The sequence below is a fragment of the Gallinula chloropus genome (genome assembly GCF_964237585.1).
Source record: "Gallinula chloropus genome assembly, chromosome: 4".
NCBI lineage: Eukaryota > Metazoa > Chordata > Aves > Gruiformes > Rallidae > Gallinula > Gallinula chloropus.
In genome coordinates, this window is record NC_140088.1 from 62,735,416 (window position 1) to 62,751,814 (window position 16,399).

General features: G+C 35.8%; 1 protein-coding gene across 1 annotated transcript in view; it reads left to right on the forward strand.

Moving 5' to 3' along the window:
• Positions 1-16,399, forward strand: part of GLRA3 (glycine receptor alpha 3) — a gene marked incomplete at both ends in the record, with an annotated part of 83,738 nt that overhangs the window by 14,588 nt on the left and 52,751 nt on the right. Inside the window, 2 exons of the mRNA XM_084263964.1 lie at positions 6,913-7,040; positions 13,366-13,433. Of these exons, the coding sequence (XP_084120090.1) occupies positions 6,913-7,040; positions 13,366-13,433 (196 nt within the window). The remainder of the gene's footprint in view (positions 1-6,912; positions 7,041-13,365; positions 13,434-16,399) is intronic.

Sequence of the window (16,399 nt, forward strand, 5' to 3'; positions counted from 1 at the left end):
TATTTTCAAATAACTAGGTATTCTTTTAAGACTGAAGCAGCACATTGAAAGGAATTTTTAGGAATCTACCTATAAGATGAAAAGTTGAAAAGAGGAGAAATCAGTGAAAAAACCACAAATGATACAAAAGTCTCAAAGGCAGTATGATTGAAATTACTTTGGAAAATATACCTTTGAAAATAAAGCATATATATAAAGCTTTTTCATTTGGAATGTTGCTTACCTCTGTGCTTTGGTTAATATATGCAGAAGTTTGGGGCAGATTGAAAAGACACAGTTTGGAGTAGGAATACAGAGGTTCTTAAAAAATAGAATGGGAAAGTTTTAGCTTTGGAGCTTTAAATGTTTTAAAGAATGAAACATTTGTGGAGACCATGAAATTCCTTTTGAAGAGTTTTTTCTCAATCATTTTCATTTGGGGAAAGGGAAGAGAGCAAGGCTTTCTCTCACAAACATGCCTACTTTAAACAGACATTTCAGGAACACAGATTCATGACCTGTGCTTTCTCTTGCTATCTAAATTGCCAGCTGCTGGATGAGATCTCCCATTTAAATTCTGCAGATGTTAGTGCTCTGCTTGCATAGCTGCATTAGCTATATATTTTTTCAAAGTTCTGTTGTACTAATTATTTTAAATGCCTGAAAGAATCAATAATAATGTAAACATATCTTCAACCCAGAGGTCAGAAAAGAACTGAGTCCCATCACCTGCAATCACAGTCATACATGTCACAACATCCTAATATCCTCATCCAGGTCCATCTTAAAACACACAGGGGAGCTGTATCTCTACTCCAAGTGCTAAACTATTCCCAGACTGAAGTGTTTCAGTGGTTGAAAGCCTTTTAATTGATAATCTAAATTTATCCTTAGCCTCTTCATATCCATTAGCTTTCATGACTGTGTTATCATTTAGCTTAAAATTCTTTCCTCTAGCAGGTGCATGTCACAGATAGAACATTAGCTCATTTTTTCCCGGTACTGGTCAATCTCCAATCTTTTAAGCTGCCTGTAGTATTTGGGCAGCTCAAGTGCAGTTTCTATTCTGAAGCTTAGTTCCATACTGCGCGAAGAGCTGATGCTCATACAACTGCTAGCAAACTCAAATACACAGCTGTGAAAGGAATTGAGCAAACTGGCCCAACATTACTACATGTAACCTGCAATTTGGATTGTGGACTACAGTAATGGCAACTGCAAGGTTGCAACCCAGCCCCAGTGTGGAAGAACCCTGAGAAGACACAATTTCCCACATTGAACTATCTCCATTACTGCCCACCCTTAAATTCTTTAAGTTCATATGGTGTCTTTTGGCAATCTGAAGATTTCTGCATCAGCTTTGTAATGTCTACACTGACTTTGCCTGCTTTTCTACTTACCATACATCATTCCTTTTCACCAAGTTAGCCATACATGAAACACAAAATCTTACATTTTGCTAAATTTTTTCTTCCAGAAAGCAGTACAGTCTTGGCTGGTACAGTTTCGTCTTCTGTTAAGTTACCTTTCTTATCAAACTGTGTGCCTGAATTCCCATTTGATTAGTTATTTCTCATAGATTTTTCTTCTGCCTTTCTTCTTTAGAGAAATGTCTGGTATTTTATGCCCCTTTCAGGCATTTACGTGCCTCAGTCATGTTATTTTTCAATATTCTTGTTGATAAACTAAGCAGATAGAGCTCTTAATGTCTCTTACTTTAAGAAAATTTCCCTGACTCTCAGATGTTGGTTTAGTGGTTTTGTTCAGTACCTTTCCTGATGCTTTAATGTCCTTTTAAAACCTGGGCATGGAATTTAATGCAATGTCTCAGAACTGTTCTCATCAATATCATATAAAATAATAAGTGACCTTCATGCTTCTACTCACTCACTCAATCTTTCCACACCACTAGAGTGCCGCAACTGAGAGACGGGACACCGCTTAATGTAAGCAAAGTGTTCGGTTTATTGCACACACACAACAGCTTATATGTTTTCTAGATGCGTAAAGCTTAGCGTGTTCTACATTGATTGGTTAACGTAAAACCGTCAGACAGCTTTTTACAGGTTACGGATGTCGTCAGGGCTAGGGGTTATCTTCACACTGCAGCTGTAGTTACACAGTAACCACAATGGAATGTTCCTGTTTCACAATGTTTTGAGACATCCCGTTCTTCAGGTTTCCCACAGCTTTCGTCCGACCAAGGCTATCAGGCTTCCAACAGCTTTCGTCCGACCAAGGCTGTATCAGATCTTGGTCACTCGCTCCACTGTGCAGTTCCGCAGCTGCAGAATCATCGTTTACTTTTCCCACATCTCCCCTGTTCTGTTGAACAATAAGAACCTTGTGAATAGAGTTAGATATCATTGTCTGTACACACTGTAAAAAGCACGGCAAACATATTAAAAACAACAAAATAACAAGTACTACATATAACATTGTTTTGATTAAACTTTTTATTCACCCTGTAAAGCCCCAGCTAGAAAACAGCTGGTCTAGCCAGTCCCATCTGTCGTCTTCTCGGAGTTTCGTAACTCCGTTCTTAAGTTGTTGTATGCTGGCGTGGATTGATTCCGAGTGGTCCAAAAGATTCATACAACACATGCCTTCAAAATCCTCACAGCCATGTCCTTGAGCTAAAAGTAAAAAATCTATAGTGGCACGATTTTGTAGAGTTGCATGTCGCACACTATCTACATCAAGCAAAAGACCAGAAAGTGCTTTACTAGTAGCATTGGTCTGCTTTGCTAGCCAGCACCCCAATTTGTCCAAGGTGCCTAGTGCTTTTGCAGACGCGACACCAGGGGCAAGGAATGAAGCCGTAAAGCGTTGTCCAAAGTTCCAAAAATCTATTTTGTCATCACACTCAGAAGTAAACGCATGAGTTGCCCATTTTTTCCGGGAGTGAGTCTTACGCATCTGTAAAATGCTAGATGTGTTGGGGGTAAGGAGTGAAAGGCGACCCAAACTACAAGGGCCTCCTTTAATATGTGAAGGTATGCTTGCCCACGCCCGGTCCCCACAGATAAAGAATATGCCAGGTGGCAACGCTACAGGCGCATTTGCGGATCGTGATATAATGCGCGATGTATAATTACACCAAGCTGTTTCATTACGAAATATGGGATGCACGGGGGACACGTCCCATACCCGTGATTGATTCCTTCCTGTATAATTGAACTTAACACAAAAATCCATTTTTACTGATCCCAATAGTTCAATCTCTTGGGGTTCTAAGCTAAGTTGTGGCCTATATGGTGTCCATCCATCCCAGTTGTCTGTGGGATTGGTCATCAGGAGCTGTTGGGCCGGATCGCACAATCTTGTCCAATTATCAAGTGGTAATCCTACCAGACAGGTAGAAAGGGGTTTTCTGGGGAGGCAGTGGCCAGACAAAGAGTATCTTGACCTGTTAGTTTGGCCAGTGTAACCCATATGTTAACCTTAGGGAAAAATGGGGGGAAAAGGTTGGTTTTCACTGCGGTCCCAAACAAAAACAAAAAGAGTATCATGATAGTAGTTTTCAAGTAGGTGGCGAAACGTCCGCGTCCCGTTCTTCGGCTGGGGTCGTTGTCAGTGGTTCTCTAAAGGGTTTAACGTTCCTCGCTGGGATCCACTGCGGGCCACGTTCTGTGGAAACACAAGCATAACCCCTTCCCCAGGTGACAAGTGGATAAGGGCCTAAAATTTTTCCTGTTTCTAGGTCTCTTATTAAAACTGGTGCCTTTTTTGATTCTGTAAATTCTTGGCTTATATTAAAGTGTCGAACAATAGGGGGATTTTGATCCATCAAGGAACAATTTAAAAAATTAAAAATATATAATGCTTTCTGTAATCTTTCTCCTGGGGTTGCCTGCTTCATTCCCCCTTTCTGTTTTTGTAAAATATTTTTTAAAGACTGGTGGGAGCGCTCAATGTTGTAGAGAAGTGTTCAATGGTCTCTTCAGCCAAGTGACAGGTGATAGGACAAGGGGAAATGGCCTTAAGCCGTGCCAGGGAATGTTCAGATTAGATACTAGGAAAAAGTTCTTCACTGGAAGAGTTGTTGGGATGTGGAACAGGCCGCCCAGGGAGGTGTTTGAGTCACCATCCTTGAATGTATTTAAAAGACAGGTAGATAAGGTACTTAGAGATATGGTTTAGTAGAAGGCAGGTACAGTTGGACTCAATGATCTTAAAGGTCTTTTCCAACCTCATCATTCTGCGATTCTCTGATTCTAATATTTACCAAAAGCCTCGGAGGAACAAAGAATCACTACCAGGGCTTGTATTCTTGTTGGTAACTTTTCCTGGTAAAATGTGAATAGATCAGAGTGGTCACTTAGTAACACAGCAAGCTGAGAAAAAGGAAAAACAAATTACAGCTGATTTATAAAATATAACTTGTGTATACATAATGTATTAATTATACTGAATATACTGTTTTCAGAATCAAGTAATAGAATTATTCAAAATATTCTGAAATTTTTAAGGGGATAATGAAAGCAAATATTAATGAGGCTATTATAGAAAAGGGCAAATACCACTTTGAGAAAATCCATAATCACAACAATTAGTATTTTCCCTATTCAGCATTAGTTACATTAATTTCAAAGTACTTGATTCCATGGCAGCCCTTAAAAGTAACGAGTACAATAAAGAAAGTTTTAGAAAAAGTGCAGAGAAGTGCAGAGAAAGCAGTCGATGTTGAAGTTAAAAATAGGCCTTTCTATATTCGTGTTCTGGAGAATTTATTTATATCCAGAATAAAAACATAGGATACATATATCCGCTATTGTAGGACTTCTACATATCCTCTAGTACAGATATATAACTTTCTTATACCAGAGTATAAGAAAGGAATCTAAGCATTTGCTGGTTTTATTTTTGTATATATTTATATATAACACAAACACACAGAGTAACTTCTTCTGCCTTGTAAATAGATAAAATACAGCAAAGTGTAACTGGATTCTATACTTAATTTTCTTTATAAACACATGGGATGTTTTACAGAAATTTGAGTACGAATTGCAATAATGTGATGAAGCAGATGTATTCAGAATGATTCATAATGGAAATGATGCCATTAGGATAATCTCAAATTGAACTTGGAAAAGAATATGTTAAGTACTTACTTTCTCAGAAAGGGAAATACATTCTCCAGCTACAGGAAGAAATAGAGAACTAGGTTAGCTACTAAAAGAGACTAAAGAAGCATTTTTAGGAAAAGATAATGTTGAAAGAGATACTGAATTATTCAGGACAATTTAGAAATATCCAACAATATGGAAATTTATGAATAATAGAGGAATATGCAAATCAACATCCCAATGATCTCTCAAGGTCCCTTCCAACCCCTATGATTCTGTAACTTCTCCATAGAATAAAATGAACACTAGGTAAACAAATAAACAACATTAATTCTTAACTCACTGGTTTCAGTTAATAATATAATTAAAAAACTTAATTGATACTTTGAATTTTAAAAATTAATAAAAAATATGACTTTCTGTGTTCATTTTCTCTGTGTTTCCAAATTTATAACATGCAAAAATATGAAATAATTTTAAATTTATACACTAAATTCAAATTTCAAATTTCAAGACAATTTTTTTAGCGGACTTTCCATATGCAAGTTGCCATAAAACTGAGCCTTTTCATGTCCTGAGTAACAGAGTCTTGGGAAGAAAAAAAAAATTACATTCCCAGTCTGCTCTTAACACAGCATCTGCATACACACATACATTTATGAAATTTTTCTGTTTTGGAGTTCCATCCATTGTTAACAAGCAAAGTTCAGCATAGGTTTTTTTTATGAGTTAGAAAATTCCTAAGGGTTTTACATTATTTCCTCTCTTTGCTTCTAAACAAAGACATATTTAAGCACTTCTAAAGGAGTAGATTGTCATGAGACAATGAAGTGGATAAGTAAAAAAGATTTACATCCTTCTGCAGTAGAATTTTTACTAGACGTCAGCAGAAACAAGAAAATCTCTTTAGTTTTTTTGAGACACCAAAAGCCACAAGTGGTTTTAGGTGCATTGTGTACCACAATGTTACTCAGGATTTTATTTACTGATTGTATTGGCTTTTCAGTGTGTTGGCCCCTACTTGGGTAAGAGTTCCACAACAATAAAGACCTTTTCTTTGGGTCCACATGGCTGCTTGCAGTGCCAATACTTTTCCTCTTGGCCTGTGCAGAGCACACTTTAGAATGTCAGTGGGAGTTCTGCATATGTATGGAGAGGAGTCTATAGGAGGTGACATTTGCCATGTGGCCCTGAGATGAAAATTTTGCCCTAAGATAGTTCTTTCAGTAAGTTTTGGGTTTTTTTCCACTGCTGCAGTCACTTTTGTTTTAACAGAAAACAAACCTGTAAGACAATGTTAAAGAATACCGTTTGCCAAGAGACCATTTGATATGTTGAATTATGTTTAAATATCAGCAAAAAACATTGGCTGAACAAAAATCAGTGCTAATACTATTTCATGAAAGATCTTTACTACATTACTTTGTTTAATCTAGACTTCTGTTACACCACATCCAGTTAAACAGACCAGTCTTTAGACTCCAAGTAACACTATTCCACATTGACAGCTCTTCAAGGAGATAACATTATTTAACTTGGATTGATTACTGTTCACTGGAAGAGTTAACTGATCTCCAGAAGTCCTGAGGAAGAGGTTACAAGAACCTATAACTATGCAGTTTGGCAAAATAAAAATTGGATATAGAATGGCAGCTGTAAAAAGAAATTAAATATTTCCATTTCTTTCCTGCTACTACTTTTGAAGCATAAACTAGCAGTAAAGACAATCAGTTTTCCTGTTTTTCTGTTCATACAAGATTGAGCAAAGTGATTGACTATAAAAAAATAATTTCCCTAACAAAATCTCTAACAAAATAAATTTTTTCTTTTTTTTTCTTTGTTTGTTTTTCCTTGCTGTTAGCTTGGTAGCCACAAAGGAAACAGACAGTGCAAGATCTCGTAGCATGCCAATGTCGCCATCTGATTTCCTGGATAAGCTAATGGGTAGGATGTCAGGCTACGATGCAAGGATCAGACCAAATTTCAAAGGTAATTTCAAAACTAAGCTTTCAGATTTTTCGGTATTTCAGCATGTTTTGTGACATAAATGCAATTTCTGGAACAAATATGAAAATGAAGATGTACACTCAGAGAAAAAAACAAAAAGTGCCTTTTGCCATTTTTTTTACTGTGAAGAGTTCATTTCAGCAGCAATATGCTCTATTATTGTGATTGTCACAGCTGCCCAAATGCAGTTCTTTCAAAAATTAGCTTATCACTAGATTTGAATTGTCTGATAGAGGTTGGTTGTTTTGTTCCGCTTGGTTTTTTTTCTTTTTTGAAATGCTTGTTAATGGATTCAAATTCCCATCTTGGACTACCACAGCCTGAATCACTCCAGAAATCAAATTCTGTGAAAGACAAACCAAATACTCATTCCTGACTGATCCTAACTCAAAGGAGTGTGTTAATGACATGACCATCAAAATCAAGAGAGCTTGTCTTAGTTACCAAATCTATCAGCAAATTAAATTATATTCCTCATTCCCATCGTGCCCCAGTTCTTCTCTGAAATGGCAAAAGGGATGATATTTCATCTTGTTACTTTCCCTCTTTTCAGTTCTGCACTGAAACTGCAGGTTCTCAATACCTGGAATTGTCTCCTGGCTTGTGCCTTCTATGCACTTCTCACAAGGGCGATTCAAACAAGACAAAGGAGACATGAAGAGACTGAAAGTCCAAAGTTTGCAAATGCAGTGGTTACATCTTCTGAGGGTCCTAGCACAAACCATGTTATCCAGAATCAGGGAGGCTAAAGTAAAGAGTTTAATGAAGGATTGTACAAACTATGTTGTTACACAAATATACAAACTCTTGTACAGATAAATACCACCCATTCTAGATATTACAATAGTACAATAAACTAGTGGAAATATATTTAACGCTATTTCTGAATCTTTAAATCAAGTTATCAGTCTTTAAATTCTCCCAAATATAAATATTTTTTAAGAATAAAACTATTGTGATTAAAAATTATGTTCTTACTTTGCTTTTACTGCCTCCTCCTATGCCTGTCTTTTTGAGTCCAAGAGATTCTCTTAACTCTAACATTTCACTACAAGGTGTGTTTTAATCTATGTTAACTACAAAAATTTTCTTTCAAGCAGACAGGCCTTCCTTCTCTAAGTCATCTGTCACTGCCTTTCCAGCTTAATTCTTATTCAGCAGTAAGTTTTATAATTTTTTGACATCTCCAAGTCCCAGAAGCTTAAGTGGTTATGACTCTAAAACCATTGCTGTTTTCTGGGTTTGCCATAATTTGTCCAGACTAATTCATAAGGACCAAGTAAATAGTTTGTCACATTACTTCCTCATCAGTGAGCCACAAACAGTCAGTGCTGTATATATAGACTTACTACCCAGGATTTACTGCATCTGGAAATGCTTTGCTTTTAATAAGTCAGTGGTGCTGATATTTCTCAGAAAATTATGAACGTGCACTGGAAAGTCAGACATCACTGAAAGATTTGCAACAGTGATCAATACCCTGGATAACCATACAGAGTAAGTCCCTTGGACTTTCCTTGGCGGAACTACTTTGAAAAATGTTGCAGTGCCTGGCTTCCTGGAGAGATAATGTATCAAATAATATTTGTGAAGTAAAGCAAAACACTGTATTTCTAAAATTACTTCCTTATATGAATGGTAGCTTTTGAAATCACTTTTGCTCCTTGTTAAAGTTACTTGCTGCCACATTATATTCTTTGCAGGTTTAACCTAAGGTAAAGTTGTGCTGGGCAAAAGACCTCAGGCAAAGTCTAAGCACTACAGTTTTTCTTCTTTCTTCTTGGAGTCTCTCGAAGTCCTACAAACAAGTGCTTATAATGAGGAGCTTACAGCTTAGCAGTTGTTTCAGGTGTTGGATTTTGGAGTTTCCTATGGATACCATGCAATCACAGTCTTCTGCTGCCTCTACGATGAAGAACAGGCAGATGGTTTAGAGATCAGCAACTTCAATACAGCTCTTCTTGAAAGTATAATTCAAAAGAACTAGAGCCTTGTTTTGTAACTATTGAAATTTAAAGAGACAAAACGTAATTTGACATTGTTCTTTTTCAGAAAGTGCACATTCTAAATCTTCTAGACAGCTATGCAGTTGGAACAAATCTGCCCAGAATGATTCAGACCTATCGCTAAGAATAAGTATCTCCTTAAGTGACTTTGCCACTTTCTGGTTAGTTTATTAGTCCTAGAACAAATGCTGGGGCTTAATGCCGCCTTCAGTTTTTAATCTGGCAACAGTTTTAAAGAAAGAACAAGTACTAGTAAGTACTAGTAAGAAAACCCAGACAATTGTTTTAAACCGTTTGCTCTTCCAATAAAATTCCTATATAAACAAGATTTTTAGCTACCATATTACAGTTATAATTAATTTTGGTGAGTAACTTATAAATTACACATAAATAATTATTTTGTCTGAGTGCTCTCTTTGGGATAAGGAATTCTGCATATCTGCTCTTGTTCAACAGATAATAGAGAAGATTGCTGGTATTTATTTAGCTATGGAATAAAGCAGAAAATTAAGTACTCTTGTAAAATCTTGATTCCAGTTACAAAATGTTATTTCCAGTACATGAAACCTATAGCAAGGTGCTTCTCTTACTCAGCTGTTCCACATCCCAGGCTATATGAGGAATACTTTAGTGTCTTTCAGATTTGGACACAATTATGTAATCCACATGTCCAAATTGTGATGGCCTCAAGATGCTCAAAATTAACCTGATACAGAAGAGGTGTTATAGTATTAAATTCATACAACCCACATTGCAGCACTGATAACAATCTATTAAGGTGGAAATTTTGGGATTTACATAGGAATGTGTAAAATGTTCCTTGCCCTGGTATTGCCAAACTGTCCTCAGCAATCATCAGTTTAGGAACTTCTTAATCCACATCTTAACCAAAAAAAAAAATTTAGATAAAAATTTTCCCCTGATCACTTCTGGAACTTGTTTATTCTTTTGGCATTCCCAGTATTTTATGGCAATAAAATCTTCATGTTTTGGAATACTGAAAACTATTGGTTTTGTTTGCTTTGAATTTGGTGCTCATTTTATGGATTCTGTTGCCAGGAGACATACTGAGAAATGGAAGAAAAAGATTACTTCCTTTTGATCGTTACACATTTGTATACTTTCATATCACTCCCTAGCATTTCCCTTTTGCAATCTGTTCTAATTTGGCCATTTTTTATGTGGCAGTATTTCTCACAATTTGCAATCTTTGTTTGACTTCTTGACATCTCTTTTCTCCCTAAAATATCCTGTTGAGGGAGAAGAAATTTTCAGCTATTCAAGATGGAAGTTCATGGTCTGCTTGTATGGCAGTCCATATTTTTTTAATATATGTCTTTGCAGTCTCCTATCTGTATTGATTATAGAGCATACATCCAGAGAACCATTCACAAGTAATCCAGCCACTCCTTCCTGTGCATAAATCACTAATTTGGAGTGCATCTGTAGGAATACATAGCAATGATCATTTGATATTTGACTGACACTGAATTTCATCAAACATTTTATTCTTCAATAGCTCAGTATTTTGTGATCAGCAGTCAGCTTTATATAAAAACATCCTAAATAATTTTACACCAGAAGAAATTATATTGCTATATGTTCTTTCCTAGGTTGTTAACATCGAATTACAGGGATTCACTGCAGACCCATGGGGGAACTCAGCAGCAGTCACCTCATGCTTTGAAAAATGGCTACTTATATCTAATGTTAAATAATCATAAAGCAAAAGGCCTATAGGACCACTGTCTCTCACTTCATCAAGAATAATATCCTTAAAAGCGCTTGACAAAATATTGTGTTGAAAAGATTTTGAAACTCCAAGTAAATTATTTTAATATTTTAATTGTATGCTATACATAATTATATGTTTTTAAAATTAATGTTTATTTAAATTAATCAGACTGCCTTTGTCCACATGCTCATCAGCTGTTTCAGAGATCTTTTGTACATCTGAGAGATGTTATTTCAGCAAAAATAATATTAATCCATATCTATTAATCATAAAATTGTCATCATGTCTACCACTTAGTTGGGCTGGTACAGATGTAAGGGTTGCAGGGATAAGGCTTGTTGTCAGTGTCATCCACCATCACACCTGAAGTCTGTTTTTTAATTCAATTTATACTTGCTGGACATGTTTCCACAGATAACAAAACTGACACAGGTGATATAGCTGGCTCACAGGAATTCGTATTTCCAGAATTTTGCAAAGATTTTTATATTGTCTGGCTTGATATCTCCTCAGCCTGTCAGTTCGGTCCTGTTCACTTACTCTGAAATGCCTTCTACAGTCTTCATACAAATCTTCCATCAGAATGGCTCCAGCATTTGACACAACTAGCAACTGGAGACAAATGCTGCTACAAAGATTTCATTTAGTTTTGTGCTCTGACCTTCTTCACTTTCATGGATACTTTTATATCTTAATCATCTTCACTTGAGTTCACCTTCCAGATCTTGGCAGGATTCTGCTTTTAACGCCTTGCAGATAGTTATCATTGTTAGCTTTTCTGTCTCTAGTTTCAGCTGTATATTTTATTTTTCTCCCTGTCTTTAATCTATGTTCAACTTTCCTGAGTTCCTTTGCTTGAGTATAACTTCCAGGTTTTATAGCTTCATTTGTGCTTCCATTTGACCACATTTTTAGAAGTTCATTTTTACTCTCAAAACAGTATCTTTAAGTAATTTATGAACTATTTGCAAGCTGCTTTTAGTTTCTCCTTTTATGCTTTTTTTAACTAACTGTTAATTACACTTTTGTAATACTGTTTTTGAAGTGAAGCATCCACATTTTATTCACTTAGGGTTTTTTCTTTATAAAGGCAACTACGTTTGTTGATACAGCAAACTTACAGGATGGTATCATACCCAGTTTTACATGATGAGAAGTACTGCAAAATGAAAGTGTTTGAAAGAAAAGCTGCCTTACACACAGATTATCTAACATAGCCAGAAAGTACAGTTTTCTCCCTGGCAGTTTTCAGTGACCGCTTTTTTTTGTCTCCCCTGCTTTTGTTTTGATCCTTTTCAGGAGTTGTCAATGTCAAGCTTTTACTGAATTCTAAGACGTATTGGATGCGCTCAACAGCTCTGAATAATTAACCAAGTTATCAAAGTGAAAATAGTGTCAGAGTGACTGCAGAGTGATGCCTCCTTAACCCAGTGTTCTGCTCCATAGGCGTAGTCCTGTGTTTGATAATTACTGAAGCACACGTAGTGATTTTTTCGGTTGCAATTGCCATACAGTCCTTCAAAACAATTATTGCCTTGAGGAAACAAAGCTGGACGTTCCAAGTTGTGTCTGATGGCAAAATGGACATTCCAATTCTTGAATTCCAACTTTATTGATCAGATCTCACTTTGCTAGCTGTAAACCACTAGCAGTGGCAGAGCAGCTTCTTCAGTCAGCTACCCTAAAAACCAAATATTACATAGGGGGTTGTAAGGCCAGTCCTCAAATTCTAGATATAGATCTTACATTATTTGTGATTGCATACACCTGAAAAACAAACAAACAAACAAACAAAAAAAAACCAAAACAACAAACCAACAGGTTCTCCACCTCTACACTGGATTATTGATATAAGATTATCAAGTGCAGGAGAATGCCAGAAAAACCTTGTGATGGAAAAGTTTTGTTTTCACTGTACACAGACTAAAATTGATAAGAAATAATGGAAAAATTAGTATGCTCCACCACAATGCCATTTTTACAGACACTTACAGAGGAATAAGTTAAAACCTTTTCCATGAAGAGACGATGCTTTAGCTATCATAATGACTGCTGTGCCACTACTGATGCTTCACAAATGCAAGATAAGACAGCAGTTGACTGAAAACCCCTGGTAACAGAAAATTCAGTTTAAATGAATTCTTGACCATTTTGTGGATTTCAGAGAAATAAGAATAGAATCTAAGTCATTCTTTCTTATCCATATTTGTTCCTGTAAGCAGTAGAGATAAGAGCAGCAATAACGTATTTCTGTTACCAGTGATGACAGATAACATTAAAGGTAGTAGGTGCCTTGAATGAAGAACGTCACTATAAGTTTTGCTATGTATTTCAAATGGGATGTTGACTTTTTTTTTCCACAGAATCATCAGTACAAGTTTATTATGAACTTTCTATCTTCCTTTATTGCTAGAACTAGCTAATCAAGCAGAGTACCTTTAAGAAAATCAAAAGGAATATTATGAGAATCCATCCAACTTAATTTTGCATTGTTTCCTAATGGTTTTACAGTCACTCAATAAGCAATGATTCTGGAACAGAGACTGGTGTTTTTTCTCTTTTCCAGGCCCTCCAGTTAATGTCACATGCAACATATTTATAAACAGCTTTGGATCCATTGCAGAGACAACCATGGTAAGATATTTTACCTCAAACAATTTTTAAAGTTCAAGTTAAATATGTTCAATGAGCACAAAAACTAGCCAGGGATTCTCTTCACCTGGAATCAAATTACAAAGGAAACCCGCGTCTGAAAACAGAAAGTGAGAACATTTAATTTGGTGATACATTTTGTTCTAACAGAAAATCCATTGTTATATCATCAAACACAGACGTAAAAGTGAAGGTTGATATTTTTTCTTACTATTTCTGCATAAGTTTTATTTGACAATTTTAATGAACTAATTCTTTTCTATTTAATAGGTATTCGTTTATATAGTACACCACCTTTCTAACCTCAAATATGTAAATTCATTTAATTTCTTTGTTAATAATACTTTAGAATTTCATTATATATACTGCATGTGGGGATGTATACTGTAGTTAGATGGTCCTTCTTTCATAGAGCTTTTGCATAGAGATAAAAGAATTACTGAAATGCTGATCTGCTATATAAGATTTCATTATGAATTCTAAGAGTGGGGTGAATATAAACAGATTGCACACTTCTTGTACATACACCTATAATTCTATAAAAGAAAGGCAGAAGATAAGAGTCCAAAAGGACTGGGTATTATAAGCAAATAAGGAGAAAGAGAGCTTAAATTATAAAGATAATAGAACTAGATATTGAACTGTGAAGGAACAAAAATAACTTTGACAGTCTTATTTAACTGATGAAACATATTTGTTAATAACTTGAAGCACATATTTGCTCATTAAGATTTGTTGAGAATTAAAATAGAAGCATTTTTTCTCTATATAATCTCCTCATGTATTTTGAAGAAAAGCAAATGAACACCTCTGAAAACAGTTACATACTAATCTGGAATCTATGAGATCCAAATATAGTAAATCGTCTAAATCATCTATGTAGTAATTTAGATGTTCATCTAAATCATCAGTATAGTAAATCATCTAAAATCGTAACAGTTTCAGGGGTCGGGATATGTACATGGAATGACAGAACACAGACTAAAAATACTTGTTATGGCAAAAAAAGAAAAAAAGAAAAAAGAAAAGAAGGTGATAAAGGAATAACACTAACTAAAAGCCATACTTCTAAATTAACAGCAAGAGCAAACACGAGAACTCTGAATGTAGTCAAGGAACTGTGGTTAGAAAAATCAATACAATAAATTCATAAAGTAAAATTTTTATGCCCCTTATTATCAAAGTGACATTCACAGATGCCTCATCTTTGCTCCCCTTGGAACATAGAGGTAGATGTTACTGTGGGAGACATGATTTTTTTCAGGTAGAAAATTACTTTAATTTGGATTTGGGTGCTTTGCCAGATTGCAAATCCCAAACAGATTGGCAAGGCATTCAAGGGGATTTATTCCAGTTCGATCAGAGGATTAAGCAGTGCCCACATGATTAGAATAGTCCTCCACAGCTACTTTTTAATGTCTATATGAGTGAATCTGGTGCAAAGCAGGAGACAGACTGTATGGTCAGTAAAGTGCAAAGATCAGCAATTCCATCACTATAAAATGAATATCTGGCAAACTAAAGTTCCTCCCACTTAAAAAAAATTGTCCTGAATTTAGGAAAATGAAACCTGAATTCACATCTTAAGTGATATTCACAGCTGCCTCATTGTTGCTCACCCTCTCTCCAAAAACTAAAAATTATAAATCTTTCTTTTCAGTAAAATTTAGTAAGTTAGGACAATACGTCTGCGTTGCCTTGAAAGCCAATTAAAATAGATAGACTACCATCCAATCTGTAACAAATAGTTCCAGTTTTCTCCTTCTATCAATTATATGCATTCAAAACCTGGACAATTAAGCATAACCCTGACTTTAGGATAAACACTACTTTCATGATCCTGGTGTCCTGTTTATAATGTATTCACTGATACAGTTCAGAACAGGCTTTTGCTTATGGTCAGCAGCTCTTGATCTCTCAGTGGCTCAGATCTTCCTTTGCAGAACAACAACTGCTTTTGTGTAGATGGGATTTTCTATTTTGTATTTTATTAGCCTTATTTCTGCCCAATGCTGAAGATGAGCGTGTTCTGAAAAAAGCAAATATATTAATATCTTAAAATTACAATCAAAAACATCTTGTGTTATTTTACAAACCATTTCTGCACTGTTGAACAAAAGTCAATTACTACTGCTCAGTTGTCACTATTTTAGCAATTTTATTTTAAAATACACAGACCTTTATCTTACTATTTATTCAAAATCTTACACATAGAATGACTTATTAGAATGATTTATTAGATTCAAAAAGATATTCTTGATAAGCACTTCTTTCCAAGCAGTAAGAAAAGATCTTAAGTAAGCAACAACTGCAAAATAAAACCTGGCCGCTAAATTGTACCTTGAAATCTCACTGGTATTTAAAACTAGCAGTTGGATAATGGGCTATGCATATAGTCTGTTAGATTTAAAGAAATCAAAGTATGTCAGCCCTGAGTACATCAGTCCTTCACTGCTGTATTTGTTCTTGGCCCTGTCACTTGCTCCCTGTCAGGTTGGTTCTTTACGTCTCCAACTGGTAACCAAAATCTTTGAGCTCCCTCTGCTGCCTCGGTTATGTATGACATAGTCCACAGTTCCAGGAAAAAATACGTTAAAAACCAAAACCCAAGATCGGCTGCAAAATAGCCCTGTGCGGACATTACATGACTTCTCAACAAGGAGTTTGTTGGGACGCAATGGGAACCTACAGTCAGCTTTCGGGCAAACGGATTCTCTTAAAGAGGGTCTAATGTATCAGGAGAGAAAGCCAAATCCCAAAAGTAGCTTAGTTTGGGTTACAGCTTGTTAGCTCTATATGAGTTCTTTCAGGTTTATTGTATTTTATATTTCTCACAGCTTCTTTAGAGTACTGGGTTACAGTTATGTAGTATTCCCGCTCTTTGTATTATCGGCGGGTGTATTTACTGAGGGTGGATGCTATCCCCTCATCAAGGTCGTCAATGAAGA